At 46.9% G+C, this 23,239-nt stretch overlaps 1 protein-coding gene, 1 long non-coding RNA gene and 2 other non-coding genes across 4 annotated transcripts; 2 read left to right on the plus strand and 2 right to left on the minus strand.

The window, feature by feature from the left end:
* Positions 1 to 1,020: 1,020 nt before the first annotated feature.
* Positions 1,021 to 5,693, minus strand: LOC125960549 (uncharacterized). Its single transcript, XR_007470341.1, has 2 exons — positions 5,604 to 5,693; positions 1,021 to 1,453 (listed from the first exon to the last, which is right to left on the minus strand). It is a non-coding gene; the product is annotated as an uncharacterized LOC125960549 (long non-coding RNA).
* On the plus strand, positions 5,017 to 5,123 carry LOC117203033 (U6 spliceosomal RNA). Its single transcript, XR_004485613.1, has one exon. It is a non-coding gene; the product is annotated as a U6 spliceosomal RNA (small nuclear RNA).
* Positions 5,694 to 5,724: 31 nt separating the features above from the next.
* Positions 5,725 to 12,378, plus strand: LOC101289167 (tubulin alpha-1C chain). Its single transcript, XM_012534656.3, has 4 exons — positions 5,725 to 5,881; positions 8,701 to 8,923; positions 9,066 to 9,214; positions 11,288 to 12,378. The coding sequence occupies exons 1-4, from the start codon at positions 5,879 to 5,881 to the stop codon at positions 12,260 to 12,262; spliced, it is 1,350 nt and encodes a 449-aa protein (XP_012390110.3). The 5' UTR covers positions 5,725 to 5,878; the 3' UTR covers positions 12,263 to 12,378.
* A 10,191-nt stretch (positions 12,379 to 22,569) lies between these two features.
* On the minus strand, positions 22,570 to 22,642 carry TRNAQ-CUG (transfer RNA glutamine (anticodon CUG)). Its single transcript has one exon. It is a non-coding gene; the product is annotated as a tRNA-Gln (tRNA).
* Between the last annotated feature and the right edge of the window lie 597 nt (positions 22,643 to 23,239).

Genomic DNA, 23,239 nt, shown 5'->3' on the forward strand with positions numbered 1-23,239 from the left:
AGTAGCAGGCTAATGTAGGGCCAAGAAGTAAAAGAGGCAACTGCCATTGTAGGCGTTTGTTCTGGGTTCCACCTCTTGTGGTTCAAGGTAAATTATTTCAAGTCTCAGGACCTTATTTCCCACAGTTCCAAATAAATACACTTGTTAAAAACTTATTTTTGAAAACTCTTTCAAGGCACTATTGGAATAGAAAATATTTTGTTCTAAATTGCTATACGAGCACAAAATATCCCCATGCCATTATTATTTGTAACATGTAATTTGTAACTGGACCAAGATAAATTCTTCAGTATTACTGGAATCCTAGCAGAGCAATCAGGAGTTAGACTGAAAAAAACCTAAGGTTTGGTTATATCTGAATTCTTTTCTCTTTACTAATGTTGTGGACATCCTATATGCAGTGATTTAAAGCCCAAGTTCTGCGTGCCTAGAGCCCGTGCTCCGCAACAAGAGAAGCCAACGCAATGAGAAGCCCACACACCGCAACGAAGAGTAGCCCCCGCTCGCCGCAACTGGAGAAAGCACGCACGCAGCAAGGAAGACCCAACGCAGCCAAAAATAAATAAATAAATAAATTTTAAAGCACAAGCTCCCCTGGGCCAGAGTAGATATGCAACACTTCTTTCCCTAAAGCATTGTAAGACTCCAACAAAAGCCCCATGTATAAGTATGTATCTAATGTACTGGTAATTCTTACAAGACCCGGACTGAATGAAGCATGTTTTTGACTTTGCTCATTTTTGTACAGCTCACATGTACAGCAGTAGTCTCAAGTCACAGTATTACAGAATATTAGGGCTGGAAGAGGCCTTAGAGATGACCCTGTCCATTCCCCTCATATTGCACACACAAAGCCTGGGGTCCAAGGAGGAGAAATGCCTGTCCAAAGTTATATTGCCAAAAATGGCAGAGCACTGGCTCTGTTAATAACTCAACATGTTTGTGGTGAATTCTGAAAACTGTCAACTAGAAAGTAAGCCTCTCCTCACTTAGTAATTTTTAGACCCATAAAGACCTGTCTACGTAGAGGTTAAATTTTTAACTGTCCACCCAGGAAAAAGATTCCCCCCCCCCAAAAAAACCTAGCAGGGGGAAGAAAACTTAAATATGGATCCCAATGTTTAAAATGATTTTTAAATTAATTAATTAATTTATGGCTGCGTTGGGTCTTCGTTGCTGTACGTGGGCTTTCTCTAGTTGTGGTGATCGCGGGCTGCTCTTCATTGGGGTGTGTGGGCTTCTCATTGCGGTGGCTTCCCTTGTTGCAGAGCACAGGCTCTATGTGCGTGGGCTTCAGTAGTTGTGGCTGGCGGGCTCTAGAGTGCAGGCTCAGTAGTTGTGGCGCATGGGCTTGGTTGCTCCGCGGCATGTGGGATCTTCCCGCACCAGGGCTCGAACCCGTGTCCTCTGCATTGGCAGGCGGATTCTTGACCACTGCACCACCAGGGAAGTCCTTAAAATGATTTTAAAATGCAAGAGGATGAATATTCATCTCTAATTTTGTCTACCACCACCACCTTAGTACCACTTAGTCCTTTACTATGTGTATGTATTCCGTATTATGTATCTCATTTAGCCCTCACAACAGTGTATCCACCTATGAATTATATATTATCCCCATTTTATAAGGGAGGAGATTTAGAGACATTAAGAAATTTGCTCAAGGACCCACAGCTAGAAAACAAAACCAAAAAAAGCCAGAATCCAAACTGAAGTAATCAGGACTGCAAAGCCCTTAAACATAGTGTGTTTCCTCAGGGGCAATTTGCTTGAATATGAGGAGGTAGGGAGTTAGAGGAAGAAAAATAAAGGTACTTCGTTAATGAGTCATATGAAAACAGAATCTAAAACTAAAATGCCGGGCTTCCCTGGTGGCACAGTGGTTGAGAGTCCGCCTGCCGATGCAGGTGACGCGGGTTCATGCCCCGGTCTGGGAAGATCCCACATGCCGCGGAGTGGCTAGGCCCGTGAGCCATGGCCGCTGAGCCTGCGCGGCCGGAGCCTGTACTCCGCAACGGGAGAGGCCACAACAGTGAGAGGCCCGCATACCGCAAAAAATAAATAACTAAATAATAAATAAATAAATAAAATAAAATGCCTATTATTTGAAAATTACCACACTGAACTATTCCCATCCAGGTTACTAGTGACTTCTTTTTCTTTTTTTTTTTCACACACACACTGTATTTTATTTTCACAAGAGATAAATAAACTGACACCAAGCATTGTAAATGGATGACCACAACAAAAGCAACAATGATTGCAATTACCAAACACGAAACACACTCATACTATGTCATAATATTGATATTCAGTCCAGTAATCCTCCACTGTAACAGCTCCTTTACTTTGCAGTGAAAATTGATTTGTGTATTTTTGCCTCTGAGTCCTTGTGGGATTTTTTTTCAAACAGAAGGTCACAAAAATTATAATCATTATCATCAGTTCACTCAATCCCATGTAATTAATTTTTTTTTCAATTTAGCACTTTTATGAATTCATCAGTTTTCCATTAGAGTTCTGAAAATGCTTCTTCATTCAGTTCATTAGTATAGTCAGTTTCCAGAAACCTGTACTTATCAGAGTCTTTTCCATGAATTCCTTGAAGATGAAACCTTTTATAGGAACATTTTTGCAAAAGCATCAGAGTACACCCAGAACTGTCTGTAAATTACTAGTGACTTCTATGTGCCTGAATCCAGTGGTCATTTCTGAGTTCTCTTGCTTGGCCTATTGGTAGCATATGACACTGCTGATCACTCCTTGCTTGCTTTCCAGTACCTCACACTCTCAGGTTTCCTCCTAACTCATTGGCTGTTCCTTCTCAGTGTCCTTCATGGTGTCTGCTTCCTCTCCCAGAACTCAATCCTTGGTCCTCTTCTCTCCTATTTCTACAGTCATTCCCTTAGTGATCTCGCCCCATGTCATAACTTTAGGATGGAACTTAGAAGTATATCTCTACCCAGATCTCTCTCCCTTGAGATCCAGACTTTCATATCTAGCTATATCCTGGGCGTCTCCACCTCTACGTGGACATCAACATCTGGACTTAACATGACCAAAGACAAACCACTCATGTCATCCCCCTCCAAGCCTACCCCATTCCCAACATTTTGCATCTGTTGATGGCAAAACCATCTTACTCAACCAGGCTAAAATCCTGGAGTAATCCTTGGCTTCTCTTTCCCTCACATGTGAGCCTTCAGGAAATCTTTCTGGCCCTATCTTCAGAATGTAGCCAGCTCTAACCACTCTTCGCCACTTCCTCTGCTACCACTCTGGTCTGAGTCTCCATCATCTCTCAGAAGGATTACTGCAGTGAGTTATCATCCTGCTTCTACCTGTGCCCTCCTATAATCTATTCTCAACACAACACCAGAGGGATATTAAAAAAAAAAAAAAAGGTAGTCAGGTCATGTCCCTACAATGTTTTGAACCCTACATAGGCTCCCCGTGTCAGGGTTAAAACCACAGGACTTTGTAGTGGTTTACATGAAGCTACAAGATCTGGCTCCCATTGCCTCTCCAACCCTCATCTCCTACTATTCATCTCTTCCAGCCAAGCTGGCATCCCTGCTCTTCCTTCCAGGAACACTCTTGCCTGGGGGACTTTGGTGCAGCTGCTCCATGTTCTGGGACCACTCTTCTCCCAGGTAGCTACTTTGGCTAGCCCCTCAGGACCTTCAAGTCTTTGTTCAAATCTCACTTATCATTAAGGCTAACCTTGACCATCTTGTTTACATAGCAACCTCCTCCCACATTCTCCCTTCCCAACACTCTCATTCCACTTTACTTTGCGCTGTTTTTCTAAAGCACTCGTACCTTCTAACAAATTATATAGTTTACTTATTATGTTCATTGTTTATCTTTCTTCCCTATCCTCCTCTAGAACATTCACTCCATGAGGCAGAGATCTGTCAGTTTTGTTCACAAACTTTTTTCCAAGCACCTAGAAACTGTGCTAAATATATATTTGTGGAATGAATTAAAAAGTTGGAAAGCACTAATTAGACTAAAATATCTAGCAACAGACTAAGATGCTAGTTATTCCAGATTTCAGAATATCCTGCCACACAATACGTGCTCAATGAGCATTTGATGAATGAACTATGTACTGTAATTTGAAAAGGAATCTCTGCACATATTTCCACAGCCTCCGTTTTGTGTGGATGAGTTGGAGTGTATCTTGACTTCTGCCTATTCAGTATCCAAAACCTATTTTGCCTTTTTCTTCTTCAGGAAAAAGCCCTGTAACATATTCTACTATTCAGTCACTTTTGTTATCTTCCTCTCTTTTCTTTCTTTCTTTTTAATTGAAGTATAGTTGATTTACAGTGTTGTGTTTCAGGTGTACAGCAAAGTGATTCAGTTGTATATTACATATACATCTAATTTTTTTTTTCAGATTCTTTTCCCTTACCAGGGAATTCCCTCCAACAGTCTGTAAACGCCCTTGCCTGGAAGCAATTGCGTAGTTCTGGTCTTCGAGCACCAGCCATCTGTTGTTGCTTAGCCCTTGCAATAAATCTACCTGTGCTCCAAACTCCCATGTTCTAGTTTGTTTGGCCTCAGTGTGCCTGGGACACAGGAACTTGGGTTCCATAACAAGAGTGGTATATTTAGGATGAGGTAGTACAAGGTAGTGAGGGCCCAAGGGCAGCCCCACCACTCCAGCTGTGTGATCTTCAACTAGTTTAATTCCTCTAAGCCCTAGTTTCCTCATCTGTAAAATGGGGATAACTCACAGGGTTTGTCCAATGGATGAAATGTGATTAATATAGTCTGAAAAACAAGCAACTCTGAATAGTACGCAATCGAAGAATAAAAGCTAATATTATAATGAACTGAAAAACAAAACAACAACAAACCTGCTTTTGCACCAAGTGGAAGGAGGTTGCTGTTAGGAACCACAAGGTTCATTTAAAAGAAGGTAGGTAAATAAATAAATAAATGAATGAATAAATAAATAAAAAGGTAGGAAAATGAATAAAGAAAAGCAACAAAAAAAGGTGATTAGTGCTCGCTTCGGCAGCACATATACTAAAATTGGAACGATACAGAGAAGATTAGCATGGCCCCTGCGCAAGGATGACACGCAAATTCGTGAAGCGTTCCATATTTTTATAACAAGAAAAATTAAAAAAAAAAAATGGTGAGAAAAAGGGCTTCGGGCCGGTTCATGGTAATTAGGACCTGGAATGGGGAGCCAGCCCTTCTCTTGGAAGTCTCTCAGCTGCGAGGGGAGCGGGCGCCGGATCTCCGCGTAGGCCGGGCCCCCTGGGGAGCTGTTTTGCCGGGCCGCCCCTCCAGGGTCCGGGGTCTGGGGCCCCGGGGTCGGAGCAGGCAGCGGGAGGAGCCACGCTCCTGGGGCTCCCGCCGGGGCTCCCTTTAACTCGGTGCCTTTTTTCGCTTAGGCGTTGCCCCCTGACGCCTCCCGCACCTACTGAGGACTGTGCAGACTCTTCGCCTCCCTTCTCCTTCCAGTCACCGTGTCCACCCTCCTTCCCACCCCACCGGCCCGTTCTCCGGCCCCAGGATGCCCCCTCCCCTTCCGGGTTCTTCTGGCTTGTTCCGTAGAGTTCGTTTCGAACTTTTGAACCTACCAATCAGCGCCACGCGCCCCTCCTCTCTCCGCGGGCAGGGTAAAATGGGGCATCCGGCCGGGGACCTTGGGCTCGGAGGCGGGGCCGCGGAGGCCAGGGCGGGTCCGGTGCCCGCCCTTCCGACACGTGGCCAGGATCGTGGTATATAGGATCCCTCGGGGCCGCCTTCCCTCTCACTACTTCTCCCCCGGACTCCTTGGTAGTCTGTCAGTGGGAGAGCTTCGTGGACGTTCCCTCGCCTCCTCCAGCCCCGCAGAACCCTACAAGTCTCAGTCATGGTGAGTGGGGTCCCCGGGTGGTGGCGTTGGGGGGAGAGTGCGGAGTCCGAAGGGGCGTCGGGACCCCAGTCCACGTGGGGCCACGTTCCGGACGCCTCCAGGCAAACTGGCTTCTGGTGGCCTTGCGGAAAGCCGAGTTCACCCGGGAGACCCCTCTACCGGCTCGAAGACGCGGCCTGGGCACTGCCCTCGGTGGAAGTGGAAAGCCCATTTATTTGATCCTAGATAGAGGGCACCCATCCCCCCCAGGGCCCGCTACCGCCCCAGGAAGGCCAGGGAGCCTTCACACTGGCTCCCAATGACTTATGAAACCTGAAAATCCCTCCCATTTCCCCCAGTGATCTCACTTTCGCACTGGAGCATCTCGTGTGCTGGAGCATCTCGTGTGCTCCCGCATGGTAGGCGTTGCCTTTCCAGCGCCCTATGACTCGCTGCTGAGTCATCTGTGGCCAGACTCTGGCGAGAGCTTTCAATTGCACCATCCTCACCTGTTGTCGGGCTCTGGGGAGCGCTTCCGTTCGCACCCATCCTCACCTGTGGCCGGGCCGGGGTGGGGTGCGGTGGGGGGAGCGCTTCCGTTCGCACCAATCCACCTGGAGGGATGTAGGCAGGCTCCTCCTTTGAAGGGAATTACTGTCACGTTGTTTAATCCTGCATTTCTCGTATTAATTTAGTGGGGTGTTTATAGCTGAAGCTTTCTACTTACAGGTTTAAAAAAAAAAAAGTCCATAAAGAGAGATTTTCTTATAAAGTCACAGAGTAAACTAGTACTGACAAAGTATTCTCAGTTTTAAAGAAACTTCAAATTACACACAACTTGAGTATTTTCTATATAGCTTCCAGAGGTATTGGAAACAAGTATCTGAGGAAATATCTGTTGGAAGTCTACCTAAAGTAGGCCGTGTGTATCAGATGTTTCAAAATAATATCTTTTTAAAAAGCAATGCAGTGAATAAATAGTTACCTCTTTAGGGACTACCACAGTTATCAAACGTATGTATGACTGTAACAACTTGCTTGAGTGCTTTTTACCAGGCAAGACCAAAAAGATACTGGTAAAAACGTGTTTCAGAAAGTAGTGGGGTAAAACAACTATACCCCAATAAAAAAGAAGAAGAAAAAAAAAAAAAGAACGTAAGAAGTGGGACTGTTTAAAGGGCAGGAGAGCAGCGGTAGCAGCAGACCTATTTAGGCATATACTGATTAGATTAATAGTTTTTTTGTTTTTTTGTTTTTAAACAAGGGACAGGGGCTGCTTATCCAGTTAAGGCTAGACTAAATGATTCCATCACCGGTGTCTCACTTCATCTCCCGAGTGGCCAGGGGAGAGTGGAGGGCAAGCAGTGGCCACAGTCTAAACCATACCGTTGCACAATGAAAGAAACTCAGAAGGCTTCAGTAGAAGTGCTTCATTAGAATGACAGGATCATCTCAGATACTTTACCTCCCTGGGGCCTGGGGCTGTCATGGACAGATCTCTGGTTCTCTCCTTTCTAGGGCTGTGGAATGTCCAAAGTCCAGTTAAAGGTAAACATGATGCAGTTTTAAATAGTCATGGGTTCATTAGAACAAACAACTCCCCTTTCTCCCACGGCCCTAGAGCTGGGCAAGTAGAGGCAGGTAACAGTGAACTCGCTGATGAGGCCAGCAGACCATGATTGTTTTATGGAGAGTGTAGGTGAGAAGGAGGGGACCATAAATCAAAGATTGTGAGTGATTGGGGGTTTTATCTTGGGTTATGAAGCTAGGCCCTTTGAGATCTTAGGTGGTATTGAATTTTCTTTAACTAGATTCCTATTAGCAGTTTTTAAAAACTTGAAACCCTCTTATTTGGAGAGGATGTAATGGGAGATATTTGGTGTTGATATGTGAAAGACCTCTGTCTCCAAAACCGCTAATCTGATTTATGATGGAAATACAATAAAAATCCTTTTTTTGTTTTTTCTCTTAAGTCTGTGGGTGTAGATTCTGTGTTCACTGCCTTATTTTACTAAGCAGAAATGAGTTTGCTAACATCCTAACATCATTACAATTGTGAAATTATAAGACTTTTCCCCCACGTTGCCAGAGATATATGTACATTCTACTAGAAGACAGCTAATTTCTTAAACTATTAATAAAGTCTTGGTGACACTTCTAGCTTTTATTACCATGTGTCTCCGTCCCCCTCCCACCTTCCCCACCACTCTCCCCTCAAGATGCATTGATAGTGAAGGAAAATGTTTTTCCTTAAGATTAAATTCTTCCACAGGGTTAAAAGGCTGCCTCTGACCACAGTTTTTAAAATACAGGTAACTGCTGCTTATCTGGTGTTTTCTCCACGAGTCATATGGCTGTAGTTTGCTGGTTTAAGCTGGTTTTAAAGGGAGAGGCGGAAGCTCTTCTCTTTAAAGAATAGGATTAAAGAGGGACCAGAATGAGCTCTAGTTACACAGTCATACAGAGAATGAATCAGCTGGAAGGAGGAATTTTGCATGCATTTAAGGAATCAGAAGGCATATTTCCCAGGAGTTGGGGAAAATCTATTGCTAGAGCAGCTTGTATCATTCTGAAGGTAGAAACCTGACCTTGAACATCTAATGTGGCTACAAAGCGAAGGTCTGGTCTCTGGTCTTGCCTAGTAGTTCATTAACATATCTGTGGTTTTCCAAAGCATTTTCTCTGAGTTAGGCTGTTGCTTGTGAAATAGTCCCTGGGCAGGAGTGGCGTCCAGAAAGGTGCTGATCTCTTCTGAAGGTTAATAGTCATTTACAGTGAATCATTACTAAATGTCCCATCTGATGTGTCATGTTCTGACATTTCCTTTCTTCCTCTCACAGCGTGAGTGCATCTCCATCCACGTTGGCCAGGCTGGTGTCCAGATCGGCAATGCCTGCTGGGAGCTCTACTGCCTGGAACACGGCATCCAGCCTAATGGCCAGATGCCAAGTGACAAGACTATTGGGGGAGGAGATGACTCCTTCAACACCTTCTTCAGTGAGACAGGCGCTGGCAAACATGTGCCCAGGGCAGTGTTTGTAGACCTGGAACCCACGGTCATTGGTGAGTTGACCTCAGTAACCCCAATGAGATCCCGGGGGTCCGGAACAGGAGGTGTATCCTGGGGGCTCCACTGATGCCCTGGGGTCAAGCAGACTTGTGCAGGTTGTTACTGATGGGTGGCTGCTTCATTTTCCTTTTCCAGATGAAGTTCGCACTGGCACCTACCGCCAGCTCTTCCACCCCGAGCAGCTCATCACAGGCAAGGAAGATGCTGCCAATAACTATGCCCGAGGTCACTACACCATTGGCAAGGAGGTCATTGACCTCGTCTTGGACCGAGTTCGGAAACTGGTAAACACAGTACTTTATTTAAAGTAGATGAGAGTTTTCTCTTACAGTTTTGAGAGACCAAACTGCAAGAATCACTCTTTGCACACTAAAATGAACTTTACACTGCCCACTAAATAACTGGACTTCTAACCCAGATGGTCCTGAGCTATGGGACAACTATGTGGAGTGGGGATAGTCTTCTTTTGCCTCTTTCTGTGTCTTACAAGGCAGATTTGGGCAATTGCTCATTCAGTGAGGGCCGTTTACCTGAAGTCAAGGTGAGTACCAGGACACCTTAACCGTTTTACTGACATTTAAGACCACTAAATATCCTTGTTCATATTAATCAGGCAGCTTCCCAGCTTCAGGCCGAGACATCCCTTTTTAGGTCATCCTAGTCACAGTGAGTAGGTGGCTGACTGACATGTAACTTGTTGATCAAATTCATAAAAATTGGACTGCTGACATGTCATTACAGAAAGTTCACAGCAAAAGAAGCCAGTGTAACACTGACTAGAAATAGCTGACACTGGAAAATTCCATCGACACTGAAAGTGGAGTCAATGGAGCTCCCTTGTTACAGAAGCAAGTATGAGTCATTGGAACTTTGAAAGTATTAAGATAATAATCACAAAAAAGCAGTACCCTCGTTTTTCTACTAGAGATCAGGGCAGTGTGGACTGGCCCTGTGGCAGAAAAATCTAAGGCAACTATTCACATCGGTAAAGTTGCTAAGTGTTCTGTTCGCATCATTTTAATTAAGAGTCTGGCAATCAGATGACTCTGCTCCTTAGGCATGTGGGCAGCTTGTAAGTAATTAAAAATCAAGAATGAAGGCCTGGGTGGAATAGCTTGTCGGGAAAGTCACATTATGCTAAGCCCAGCAACAACTGGTCTATTTTGAAAAGAATGGCCTTACATCATTCATGGCTTCATACTTTTTCAGATGTTTATCATCGTCTTCCCAGCAGAACTGGGCTAATGGTTCCTATGTTTGCAAATCAAGCTTCAGCTACAAGTACTGACTTGGAAATCAGGACCTGCCTTTAGGGACAGGTAAACGTAGTAAAAGCCATTGAGGGTTCTGGAGTGAAGTTCATTAACTACCAAAACAATTGCATTTGTCCTTGGTGTTATTACTGTGTCCACATGAGGCTTAATGGGTGAAATTGGTAGACTAGGGCCTGCCCTGGCATTGATCTCATTCAGAGTATGGACCCACAGGAGAAGTGAACTGGGGGCTCAGTAGAGAATGTCCACAAATCTCTGGGCACCTTGAGAAGTGAAGATTGTCAACAGAATACTTTGTTTGAAATGACAAAATCATCCTTTCATACAATAGTCAGAATAGCTCAGTTAAGTGGCGGAAAGCCCCAATGACACAGGAACATGGAATTGTGACAGTAAATGGCCTTTCCCAGAATGAATAGACTTTCTGATAACGAGTGCTTGCTGTGCTGAGCACTGTTCCGGATACTCATTTAATTCTCAACAACCCGAAGTAGGTTACTATTCTCCTCATTTAATAAATGAGAAAACTGAGATTAAGAAATGAATTTGGTCAAAGTCACACGGCAAGGAACGGGTAGAGCCAGATCCAGACCCGGCCTTACTCCAGCACCAGGGCATTGGATCTTGGCTATTCTGTTGTGTTCCAGCTCAGAAGGCAGCTGCCGAAATCTGTCAGACATCCATTGTACGGGGCTGGTGGTCCCAGGCCTGCTGTTGGTAGCTCTCCAACTGATAAGAGGTTGCCTTTGTTCTGTGGTCACAGCAAGGGCACCAGAGGTTGCCCTCCCAGTCACCAAAACTTGAGCCCTGCATCCATTCCAGACCTCATGATTCCTCTGCCTGCAGAAGTGAAAACAGTCCATTTAAAATAGCCTTTTAACAGATCCCCTCCCTCCAGCTCCCAAGAGTTGATTGTGAAAAGTTTCTCTGAATCACTTAGCACTTAGAAGCTCTTTAGGACTGCTTTCTTAGCAGTATTGTTCAGAAGATTTTTTTAAAGATCTCAGTCAGTGTGATTATGGAATTCAAAGAAGTCATTGCACCTTTCACCAAGGCTAAAATTAAAACTCCTTTCTTTCTTAGGCTGACCAGTGCACAGGCCTTCAGGGCTTCTTGGTTTTCCGCAGCTTTGGTGGGGGAACTGGTTCTGGGTTCACCTCCCTGCTGATGGAACGTCTCTCTGTCGATTATGGCAAGAAGTCCAAGCTGGAGTTCTCCGTTTACCCAGCCCCTCAGATTTCCACAGCTGTAGTTGAGCCCTACAACTCCATCCTCACCACCCACACCACCCTGGAGCACTCTGATTGTGCCTTCATGGTAGACAACGAGGCCATCTATGACATCTGTCGTAGAAACCTCGACATTGAGCGCCCATCATACACGAATCTTAACCGCCTTATGAGCCAGATTGTGTCCTCCATCACTGCTTCCCTGCGGTTTGATGGAGCCCTGAATGTTGATCTGACAGAATTCCAGACCAACCTGGTGCCCTATCCCCGCATCCACTTCCCTCTGGCCACATATGCCCCTGTCATCTCTGCTGAGAAAGCCTACCATGAACAGCTTACTGTAGCAGAGATCACCAATTCTTGCTTTGAGCCAGCCAACCAGATGGTGAAATGCGACCCTCGCCATGGTAAATACATGGCTTGCTGCCTGTTGTACCGTGGCGATGTGGTTCCCAAAGATGTCAATGCTGCCATTGCCACCATCAAGACCAAGCGCAGCATCCAGTTTGTGGACTGGTGCCCCACTGGCTTCAAGGTTGGCATTAATTACCAGCCTCCCACTGCAGTACCTGGGGGGGACCTGGCCAAAGTACAGCGAGCTGTGTGCATGCTGAGCAACACCACAGCCATCGCTGAGGCCTGGGCTCGCCTGGACCACAAGTTTGACCTGATGTATGCCAAGCGTGCCTTTGTTCACTGGTACGTGGGTGAGGGCATGGAGGAAGGAGAGTTTTCTGAGGCCCGTGAGGACATGGCTGCCCTTGAGAAGGATTATGAGGAGGTTGGAGCTGATAGTGTTGAGGGAGAAGAGGAGGATGAAGAATATTAACCTGTCTGCTGTAATTTTACACTCTTGTCTTGGGACTGTCTTATTTGTGTTCTGTGGAGCTGCCCATTATGGCCCTATCTTGTCAATAAAAGTGATATTTCTGTTTTCAGTGTCAAGCTGTATCATAGTAAATATTTGCTCTGCTTATTCAAGGCCAGTGTGGGATGCAGGAGGCTGGCAGTTTCCATCTTATCATTTGCTCAGTGTTTCAAGTGGCTTCTGTGTACTGTGCCAAGGGGTTTGTCTATTTCACTCAGACCTGAATTGATGACTGGTTATAAAATCATTTTGTGAGGCAGCGGGCTCACATTGGGCCAGTGTTTTTCAAACTTCAATGTGGATGTGAATCTCCTGCAGATCTGAATCTGTAGGTCTGAGGTGAAGCTTCAGATACTGCCTCTTTTCTGTGTTTTTTTTTTTTAAAGCTCCCAGGTGTTCTTGGTCGGCTGAGACCATATGTGGAGTATCAAGGGGGTAGGTAACATAGCTAATAAATGGTGGAGCCAAAATTCAAGTCACCAGCCAGGCTGCCAGAACTATTGCCGTCATTATTCATAAAATATTGGAGTCATATGGGAAGGGCTTGGAATTGTGCTGATTTATCCCATACTTAGCCAAAACCTACAATGGCAGATAAGATTGTGCTTTAAGAAGTTACTGCTTGGGGACTTACCTGGTGGTCCAGTGGCTAAGACTCCGTGCTCCCAACACAGGGGGCTTGGGTTCGATCCCTGGTCAGGGAACTAGATCCCACATGCCACAACTAAGAGTTCGAATGCCACAATTTAAGATCCCAAGTGCTGCAATGAAGACCTGGCACAGCTAAATAAATAAGTAGAAGTTACTGCTTGGAGAAAGTGGAGCAGGCCGAGACACAAAATTACAATAGTCTCAGGTTGTTATGGTGTTGGTCCTTGACCCAGTGTGTGTCATTGGAAATATTTGAAGTAGGGGAATAATAAGGAAAACTGAAGGAATGTGTGTGTGAGGAAGGTTGGAGAGGAGAGCTCCCTAATTCGGACCCTCTTCTGAGAACCTGTTGGAAGCAGTGTGGTTCTTGAGCAGGGGCAGGAGGCAACTATGAGAAGATGAGGGTGGGGGAAGAATGCACATGGAAGTGTGGGTGGGCGGCTGGAGAGCTTGGTGACGTGCTCAGGGACTAGTGGTGTGGCCTATAAGGTTGAACCAAGCAATGAAAAATGACAAGGATGATCAGAGGGCCAGGTCATGCCGAAGGGAGGAGCCCGCTTTGGTGCTTAGGTGCTGGCCTGAGAGGGGAGGCCAAACAAGGGGCAGGAGCTGGGGGTGGGTGCAGATCTGTTCACCTGAGCTTATTCCAATGGTGCTCTGTTACCATCTTTCTTTTCCTCCTGGTGTTTTCGCCCCTTACCCATTGCTCACCTCTGCATCCTTCGTCTTTAAGGAGAGCATTTTATTTTTTTAAATATCTATTTATTCGGTTGCACTAGGTCTTAGTTGGGGCAGGTGGGCTCCTTAGCTGTGGCATGCGAACTCTTAGTTGCGGCATGCATGTGGGATCTAGCTCCCTGACCAGGGGTCAAATCCAGGCCCCCCTGCATTGGGAGCGCGGTGTCCTATCCACTGTGCCAAGGAGAGCATTTTTTTTTTTTTTTTTTTTTTTTTTTGGTGGTACGCGGGCCTCTCACTGTCGCGGCCTCTCCCGTTGCGGAGCACAGGCTCCGGGCGCGCAAGCCCAGCGGCCATGGCTCACGGGCCCAGCCGCTCCGCGGCACGCGGGACCCTCCCAGACCGGGGCACGAACCCGTGTCCCCTGCATCGGCAGGCGGACTCTCAACCACTGCGCCACCAGGGAAGCCCCAAGGAGAGCATTTTAAAAATGAACATTCTGGGGCTTCCCTGGTGGCGCAGTGGTTAAGAATCCGCCTGCCAATGGAGGGGACACGGGTTCGATCCCTGGTCCGGAAAGATCCCACATGCTGTGGAGCAACTAAGCCCGTGCGCCACAACTACTGGGCCTGCGCTCTAGAGCCCATGCTCCGCAACAAGAGAAGCCACTGGAATGAGAAACCCGCGCACTGCAATGAAGAGTAGCCCCCGCTCTCCACAACTAGGGAAAGCCTGCGCACAGCAACGAAGACCCAACGCAGCCAAAAATAAACAAATAAATAAATAAAATGCACATTCTGGGAATTCCCTGGCAGTCCAGTGGTTAGGACTTGGCGCTTTCACTGCCAAGGGCGAGGGTTCAATCCCTGGTTGGGGAACAAAGATCCAGGAAGCCATGTAGCACACCAAAAAAAAAAAAAAAAAAAAAAAATTTCTGTCTTGGAGCACAGCACAGCTTCCAGCCTGCGCTGTTTCAGCTTTGGGCTTGGAAGGGTCTCGCAGCATTCATCATGAGAGCAACGGTGGTCTTATGCCCTGCAGGGCGAGGCCCAGCCCAGCCCCATCCTTGAGTACAGAGTCAGCTATTGCTACTCAAAATGATGGGCCACATTCCTTCTACAGCCTGAGCATGGGAGTTCTGGGGTGAAAATGAACCTTGGAGTGGCTGGTCACCCCAGCTGTACTCAGAGACCTTCCCAACCCGGGGTATCTGCTGATTGCCACAGTGCGAGCTCTGGAGGGAAGAGGATATTCGGGTGTGAGAAGGAGCAGATTAAGTCATCCAGCTTCAGCTGGGCATGATACCCCACAATACCTGAAAGGTCCGTTCTCTGAGCCCGCATGTACCAAGCTGGGTGCCCCGAAGTGGGATTCAGTCCTTGCCAATTATCATCCCTCAGCCTTCAGAACAGGCTGGTGGAAACTAAAGAGCCTGAAGCCCCTGGGCCAGTCCCCCGTGGCCAGTAGTGAGCCCCTCCAGTGACCTCTGTAAGCCTGACAGGTGAATTATCTTCTGCCAGGATGTGAAAAGGGTTGGAAACCTTTAAGCAGCCTCTACGGTGTCGGGGGGAAAGAAGGTGAAAGAAGAGTTTAGCTGAGAAAAAATATTCCGGTAGAACAGAGCCTGGAGAATTGAAGGAGCAAAGGGCCAGAGGTTGAGGAGGGATCTGTCCTTGCAGTGAGGATTTCTCTCCCTCCTGTGCTGGCGAGAGAGTGAATAGAAGTTAGCCTGCGGCAAGAACAAACATACCCCAAGGTCTAGGTCACTGCTTTGTGGATGACAATCATCTGATCTGCCCTTGAGCACAAATGGAAAGTCTGGGCTCAGAACTGCAGCCATTGCTGAGGCCACTGAGGCTTGATGGGGATAAATGGAGAAAGCCTAAGAGGGTGCAGCTCCCAGACTGGCCAGGGCCCCAGATTCTGGCTGTGCTTATACGCTGCCCTCACCTGACCCGATCCGTGGAGCAATCTGCTTCCACCCCACGGAGGCTGCCCACCCTGGGCGAGGCCAGTGGGCACCCCAGCAGAGCTGTGGTTCAAGTTGGGGTGAGGAGGAGAGAATGGCTGCGAGGACCAGTGTGCTGGCTTGTCTACCTGTCATCCCAGGTGTTTGGGAGGCAGCCGGCAGATGTCTCTGCTCCCACGGGAATCTGTCAAACAGCCCGCTATCAGGCCAGAGGTGGCCAGGTGGGGTAGAGCTTAGAGAGAGCCTGTCTTCAGGCCTCTAACTTCTGGAAGGTGCGTGGCAGCCCTGCCTGGGGTTGTGGGAGGGAGGGGAGGAGGCTCTGTCAGGGTGGCAGGAAGACCCTTTCACGTCTTGGTGTTTCATGATCTTCACAGCACCTGTGAGGTGATGTCATCACACCCCTCTCCACAGCTGAGGAAATCAAACCTTGGAGCGATTAAGCATCTAGCTTAAAGCTACAGAGCGAGTGGCCGAACTGAAATCTGGGCCCGGAGCTCTGACTCCAAAGCAGCACCCCACTCTGCTGGGCAGCCTCCGAGCACCCCGAGGGGAAGCCGTCACCGTGCCCGGCAGCCTTTCCAGTTCTCAGGGAGAAGGGACACGGAGGCCAGCCCTCGGGTGGAGCTCTAGGTGGAACCACCGTTGGAGAAAGGAGATCTTGTTCTGCTATTGTCAGATCGCCTCCCAGGAGCCCCATTCCTGGGACCAGGCGGCAGCACACTGATCCAGAGGGGCAAAGTCAGCTGGTCGCCCCTGTCCAGGCGGCAGCTTCCTAGTGAGGGGACCTTCATTTCAGGCCTTCTGATCTCAGGGAATCAATTCTCAGATCGTAGAGATACGGAGTCTCTCCTTGGTGGGAGCTGCTACCCCCTGGCTGGACTCGTGCAGACAGGACAGCTCTCACCTGGAGCGTTGCTCCCGTAAGCGCTGGGGCCAGGATGGTCAGCTTCTGTCCACCAAGGCCACAAGGTGAAGCTGGCAGAGATGACCCAGGCAGATGGCTCCTGCAGCCCACTGCCATGGCCCATCATTTTGAGTAGCAATAGTCACAGGGCAGCAGAAGGTGAAGGGAAAATACACCCAGTGTGTTAGGGTGGGGAAGGTTCCCATCTTCAGCCCCGTGAAGAAAGAAAGTCCCCTTTGCTGACATCTCATTAGCCTGTCGTCACTGCCCCATTCATTGCAAGAGACTGGTGTCTCTGAGTTTGTCAGCCCTGATCAGGTTCTGGAAAAACTGTTCTTTCCTCCTCTGAGGGTCCCTCTGATTCTGCAGCAGGAGAAAACTATTCAGGAGCGGAGTCTTACAGAACTAGAGACATGTCTTCTTTAGTCATAATACAGGAAATGCTTTTGACCACTGGTCTCCCCACCAGAAGACTTCTTTTTCTCTCTCTTATAAAAAAGAGAACAGAATATAAAGCATTCCTAATTACATGAGAATTTTGTCTACATTCACAAATTAGTTTAATTCATTGGGGAGGTGGGTATAAGTACAATCTCATTGCTGTCACACTTCATCCCCTTCCCCCGCTCCACTCTGTTCTTATTAAATATTTCATTTGGCTCACTGGAGATGTCTAGCCCAACAGTAAACTAATACTGAAGTGTCTTTGACAAAGGTAATCATGGCCAATTATACTATTATAACAATTATTGCAGTTTTTAAGTTTAATTCATTCATTATTTTTGAAGAACCTGTTTGGTGCAAGTCACTGTGCTGGGTTCTATAGGGAATACATTTAGCTTTTTTGTCCCCATCAGTTTTTAGAGACAGATCGCATAGGCACAATCCTAATTCAAGGCAGTATATGCCGCATGTCAGAAGAGGTGGGCAACTGTGGCAGCCACTATCGCATATCTACGCCCAAAGCCATTCCCGGCTGGTGGTTTTATTTGCCAACACACCCTCTGGGCCTCTCCACCACCAGGGCAAATCTTAGTCTAAGCTCATCAAGGTAATTCCAGTTCTCTTGCCTGGGACTGGTTAAGGAAGCAGCAGGTGATGCAATTATGCAAATGAGAGGGGAGGTAAAGTCTTCTGGATGGGGGTTGATGGGAAGATATTCTTGGAAGAATTTCCTTGCTCTTAAAAAGGAACACAGCGGGGCTTCCCTGATGGCACAGTGGTTAAGAATCCGCCTGCCAATGTAGGGGTCACTGGTTAGAGCCCTGGTCCGGGAAGATCCCACATGCCGCAGAGCAGCTGAGCTTGTGTGCCACAACTACTGAGCCTGAGCTCTAGAGCCCGTGAGCCACAACTACTGAGTCCACGTGCCACAGCTACTGAAGCCCGTGTGCCTAGAGCCTGTGCTCCGAAACAAGAGAAGCCACCACAATGAGAAGCCCGCGCACCGCAATGAAGAGTAGCCCCGGCTCGGGGCAGCTAGAGAAAGCCCGCGTGCAGCAATGAGGACCCAATGCAGCCAGAAGTAAATAAATAAATTTATTTATTTTAAAAAAAAAGGAACACGGGGCACTTCCCTGGTAGTCCAGTGGGTAAGACTTCTCGCTCCCAATGCAGGGGGCCTGGCTTTGATCCCTGGTCAGGGAACTAGATCCTGCATGCATGCCGCAACTAAAAGATCCCATGTGCAGCAACTAAGACCAAGTGCAGCCTAAATAAATACATAAATAAATATTTTAGAATTAAAAAAAAAATAAAATAGCCTGCTTATATTAAAAAAAAAAAAGAACACAGGGAAAGGATTTTCTCTTTTGAACCTTTGACATTATTTTGTGAGCACATAATACTTGAAGTTGCCACAGTTATCTTGTGACCACAACTGTGCAGATGTGATGACAAAAGCTAACATTCCCAGCCTAACAGAACAGAAAGATACAAAGAACCTGGGTCCTGGATAGGATGTTGAGCCCCTCAGTAACTAGTCCTGAAACTTCTCTCCCTCTGGATTTTTCATTATGTGAGATTATAATCCTTTTATTGTTGGGTCATTTTGAGTTGGGTCTTCTATTGCTTCCTGCCAAAAGTATTCTAACTAATATAAAAGCCTCATGCAATAGTTCATAGAAGAGTTTAGTGAAATAATAATAAAAATATTAAGACCCTTTTAAAATTGTGTAATCCCCTTTCCAGTGCAGACACTGGCCTGGGAGAGTAAAGATTCCATGCCTCCCTTCCTTTCTTTGGTTTTTGACCTTCCTCTGCCTGCAGTGCCTGGTCAACCAAACTGATCTGCTGCTTCCTTTCAGTCTTTCCAGGAGCCTTGGATGGACTTAAGCCACAGATTAAAAGCACCCAGAAGACATCTGCAGGCCTGAAAAACCTTCTTCCCTTTGACATGCAACGGTGAATGGAGCCATAGCCTGATCTGTGGATCAGAAGATATAGGTACCTTCTGATACAGAAGACCAAGGAGGCCCACTCTGGAAGAACTAGCTCCTCCTAGGAAGCCCAGCCAGAAGGAGCTCAACCCCAGGGCAGTCCCAAATCTTGCAGAGCCTAAGGAGCTTTGAGCTGCCCTTGTAGACAAGCGGGTGGTACTGGGGGACTCTTGGGACAGGAACCAGGCCAGGTTCTGGGGGCTCCAGGGTATGAACAGGGGTCATTTGACCAGTTATTCTCTTGTGTGGGGGGCCCTTGAATCCTTGAGAGGAAAAAGCCTGAGAGGCTTTTTCTCCTTCTCTGGCCCATTTGGTTTCTTTTACTCTCCCCACTGCTCCCCTCTCTCCCCACCCTCAACTTCTCCCTCCACTTCCATTTCTCCCTTCCCTCTCTCACTCATCTCCTCCTTCCCCATCCTCATTTCCTCCAACACCTCCTTTCCCTCTGGCCAGGTGCCAACACAACAGTGTGTGGCGGAGAGAATTCACCTGGAGAGTGAGACAACATCTAACAGATGCTGACAATTGGCCCTCAATGGCTGTGAGATCCAACAGGCTCGCTCTGAAAGCTCAGGCCCAGCTGTCAGATGAGTACCTGTGCGGCCTGCAGGCAGAGGGCAGACAGGGCCGTTTGTAGGGCATCAGACGCTTTGAACTTGTCCGTTCAGCTGCCACCTGGCCTCTCCCCGCAGGAGGTGGGGGGAACGTAGATGGCAGAGTGTTATGACTGCAAAAAGGAGTCTCCTGGTGGCTGGCCTGAGGGGCAGGAGCCCTGTCCTGTCTCATCTCAGGCATGAGCATGCGCTCAAGAAATTCGTATCAGGCACAGTCTCTTATAAGAGACCTGCAGAATCAAGTGGAGACCAGGATGAGACGCCCGGGTTCTATTCTAATAAGCGGTGTGACTAACTTCTCCTTCTCTGTCACGCTTACCCAGTAGCCAGAACCACTGCCTCGCACCATAACGATATCTAGGACAATGGAACTAACCCACTAGAAGGAAGGTTGTGGACATTATGACACTTCACCCCTAAATGCTCCTGCAGGCACCTCCTAAGAACAAGAATCTTCTCTTATACAACCGCATTCCCATCTTCACACCTAAAAGCGGTAATAATCATTCCATAGCATATCATACACAAATTTCTCCAGTAGCCTTTTTCTTCTTCAAATCTGGGATCCAATTTAAGTTTGAACATTGAATTTAGATGTTATATCTCTTAGTCTCTTGTCTAGAACAATCTCCCACTGTAGTGGGTTGAATGGAGGCCCCCCCCCAAAAGATATGTCCATATCCCAGAACAAGTGAATATAACCTTATTTGGAAAAAGGGTCTTTGCAAGATGTAGTTAAGGACCTTGAGATCGTCCTGGGTTACCTGGGTCCCCAAATCCAGTGACAAGTGTCTTTATAGGAAGGAAAGAGAAGACATAGACACAGAAGAGGAGAAGGCCATGTGAAGGCAGAGGCAGAGATTAGAACAATACAGCTGCAGCCAAGGGTCTCCGGGAGCCACCAGAAGCTGGAAGAGGCAAGGAAGGGTTCTCCCCTAAAGGCTTTGGGAATATGCCTTACCAACATCTTGGTGTTGGACTTCCAGTCTCCAGAACTGTGAAAGAATAAATTTCTGTTGTTTTAAGCCACCACGTTTGTGGTAATTTCTTACGACATCCCTAGAAAACTAATACACTCACTTTTTTAAAAAATGGCTTTGACTTCTTAGAGCCTAGGAATCATCTGACAGAATGTCCCAAATCTGAAATTGTCTTCACATTGACCTTTTAAAGTCATAAACCTGATCAAGTCATTCCTCTGCTTAAAACCCTCCAGTGGGGGCTTCCTTAGTGGCGCAGTGGTTAAGAATCCGCCTGCCAATGCAGGGGACACAGGTTCGAGCCCTGGTCCGGGAAGATCCCACATGCCGCAGAGCAACCAAGCCCATGCGCCACAACTACTGAGCCTGTGCTCCAGAGCCCGTGAGCCACAACTACTGAGGCCTGCATGCCTAGAGCCTGTGCTCTGCAACAAGAGAAGCCACTGCAATGAGAAGCCTGTGCATTGCAACGAACAGTAGTCCCCACTCACCGCAACTAGAGAAAGTCCATGCACAGAAATGAACTCAACACAGCCAAAAATAAATAAAATAAATTTATTTAAAATAAATAAATAAAAATAAAACCCTTCTGTATCAATGTTAAGTTTCTTGGGGGGTTAATAGTACTGTGGTTGTATAGGAAAATGTCCTTATTCTTAGGAGATACATGCTGAAGTACTTAGGGGTGAGACATAATGTCTGGAAATTACTTTCAAAGGAACTGTGGCAAAATATTAACAACTGGTAATTATTATACCCTGCGAAAAGATATATTGGTGTTGATAGCAATATTCTCTTTTTTTAAAATAAATTTATTTATTATTTATTTTCGGCTGCGTTGGGTCTTCGTTGCTGTGCGCGGGCTTTCTCTAGTTGCGACGAGCGGCGGCCCCTCTTCGTTGCGGTGCGTGGGCTTCTCATTGCAGTGGCTTCTCTTGTTGTGGAGCACGGGCTCTAGGCGCACCGGCTTCAGTAGTTGCGTCACTGAGGCTCAGGAGTTGTGGCACACGGGCTTTGTTGTTCCGTGGCATGTGGGATCTTCCCAGACCAGGGCTCGAACCCATGTCCCTTACATTGGCAGGCGGATTCTTAGCCACTGTACCACCAGGGAAGTCCCAATATTCTCTTGACTTTTCTCTGGGTTTGAAAATCAAAATAAAATGGCAGGGGGGAGGGGGAAATGGACAATTTAAAGAAAAAATCTTAATCTAGGTATGCTCGGATTTTTTTTTTAAGATTTGTTTTTTTTGATGTGGACCATTTTTAAAGTCTTTATTGAATTTGTTACAATATTGCTTCTGTTTTATGTTTTGGTTTTTTAGCAGCGAGGCATGTGGGATCTTAGCTCCCCGACCAGGGATCAAACAAGTACCCCCCTGCATCAGAAGGCAAAGTCTTAACCACCGCCAGGGACGTCCCTGCTCAAATTTTCATGTGCATTAAAAATCACCTAGGAAGTTTGTTAAAATGCAGAATTCTAGGGATTCAGAAGATCTAGGTGGAGCACTGAAATCTGCTTTTTAATGGGCCCCCAGGTGATTCTGAGTCGGGTCTCTAGGCCACACCATGAGGAGGAAGGTTCACTTAGCATCCTGTGGCCATAAGCTGCTCTCCTGTTCTCCAGTTGACCGGTAGCTGGTTGGAAGGGTCAGGCAGGCAGATGGATGGAGATGCAATTTTACAGTGAGGGCAGGACAGGAGATTGTGGACAGAGTAGAGGATAAGGGGGGAGTTGAGGACAGACTTTGCCTCCTTCCCTGGCTTTGGGCTTCTGGGGGTGCAGAGGAGGTTCCTAGAGCCCAGGGGAAGAATGAGATCAGGGCTCAGAGGTCCTAATACCAGTGCTGCTATTCTATTTTATTCACTCTTGGATAATTCTCCTCTTTATTTAATTAATTAATTTATTTTAAAGAATAGGGAAGTGCTTCTTTTTTTAAAACTATTTATTTATTTGGCTGTGTCGGGTCTTCGTTCCAGCATCCAGGATCTTTAGTTGCGGCATGCGGACTCTTAGTTGCGGCATGCGGGATCTATTTCCCTGACCAGGGGTCGAACCTGGGCCCCCTGCATCAGGAGCGTGGAGTCTTAACCACTGGACCACCAGGGAAGTCCCCTCATCTTTAAAAAGGAGGTCATAATAAATAGTTTTGGAGCATCCCCCAAATTCCAATGTTCCTGATCCTTGAGTGTTAAAACTCAATAAACGTGGATGGATTCCGACTGGAGACATGTCATTCTAGCATCTGGCCAGAAGGTGGCAGCAACACACCTCTCTATTTTCCTGACTCGACAACCACGGGAAAAATTTTTTTCAGCTGCCTCTGGGTTCCCTTCAGTTTAACCAACAGCTGTTTGACTTAGGTCCTGTGCTAGACACCACAGACACAAAAGTGAATAAGATCTGATGGCTGCCCTCAAATATCATATTGTCAGGGAGCAGGAGAGTCAGACATATAAACAGATTACTAGTTTACTAGCTGTGTGACGTTGGGCAAGTTGCCTAACCTCTCCGTGCCTCAGTTTCTCCAACTGTAAAATGGGAATAGTAGTAGTACCTATGTCATAGGGTTATTGTGAGGATTAAAAATGATAACACGTGTAAAATGCTTAGCATAGTGCTTGGCACATAGGAAATGTTAGCTATTGCTATATTATACAGTGAGAGAACTGATGAGATGGAGAAGATACCCAGGGTGCTCCCTAA

This window comes from Orcinus orca, chromosome 11 (assembly GCF_937001465.1).
Source record: "Orcinus orca chromosome 11, mOrcOrc1.1, whole genome shotgun sequence".
NCBI lineage: Eukaryota > Metazoa > Chordata > Mammalia > Artiodactyla > Delphinidae > Orcinus > Orcinus orca.

What these genes read in the sequence shown, in the direction of transcription:
- LOC101289167 (XM_012534656.3), top strand. An exon ending in CCTGGAACCCACGGTCATTG is followed by an intron (nt 8,924 to 9,065) that starts GTGAGTTGACCT and finishes TTCCTTTTCCAG; the next exon opens with ATGAAGTTCGCACTGGCACC. An exon ending in TGGACCGAGTTCGGAAACTG is followed by an intron (nt 9,215 to 11,287) that starts GTAAACACAGTA and finishes TTTCTTTCTTAG; the next exon opens with GCTGACCAGTGCACAGGCCT.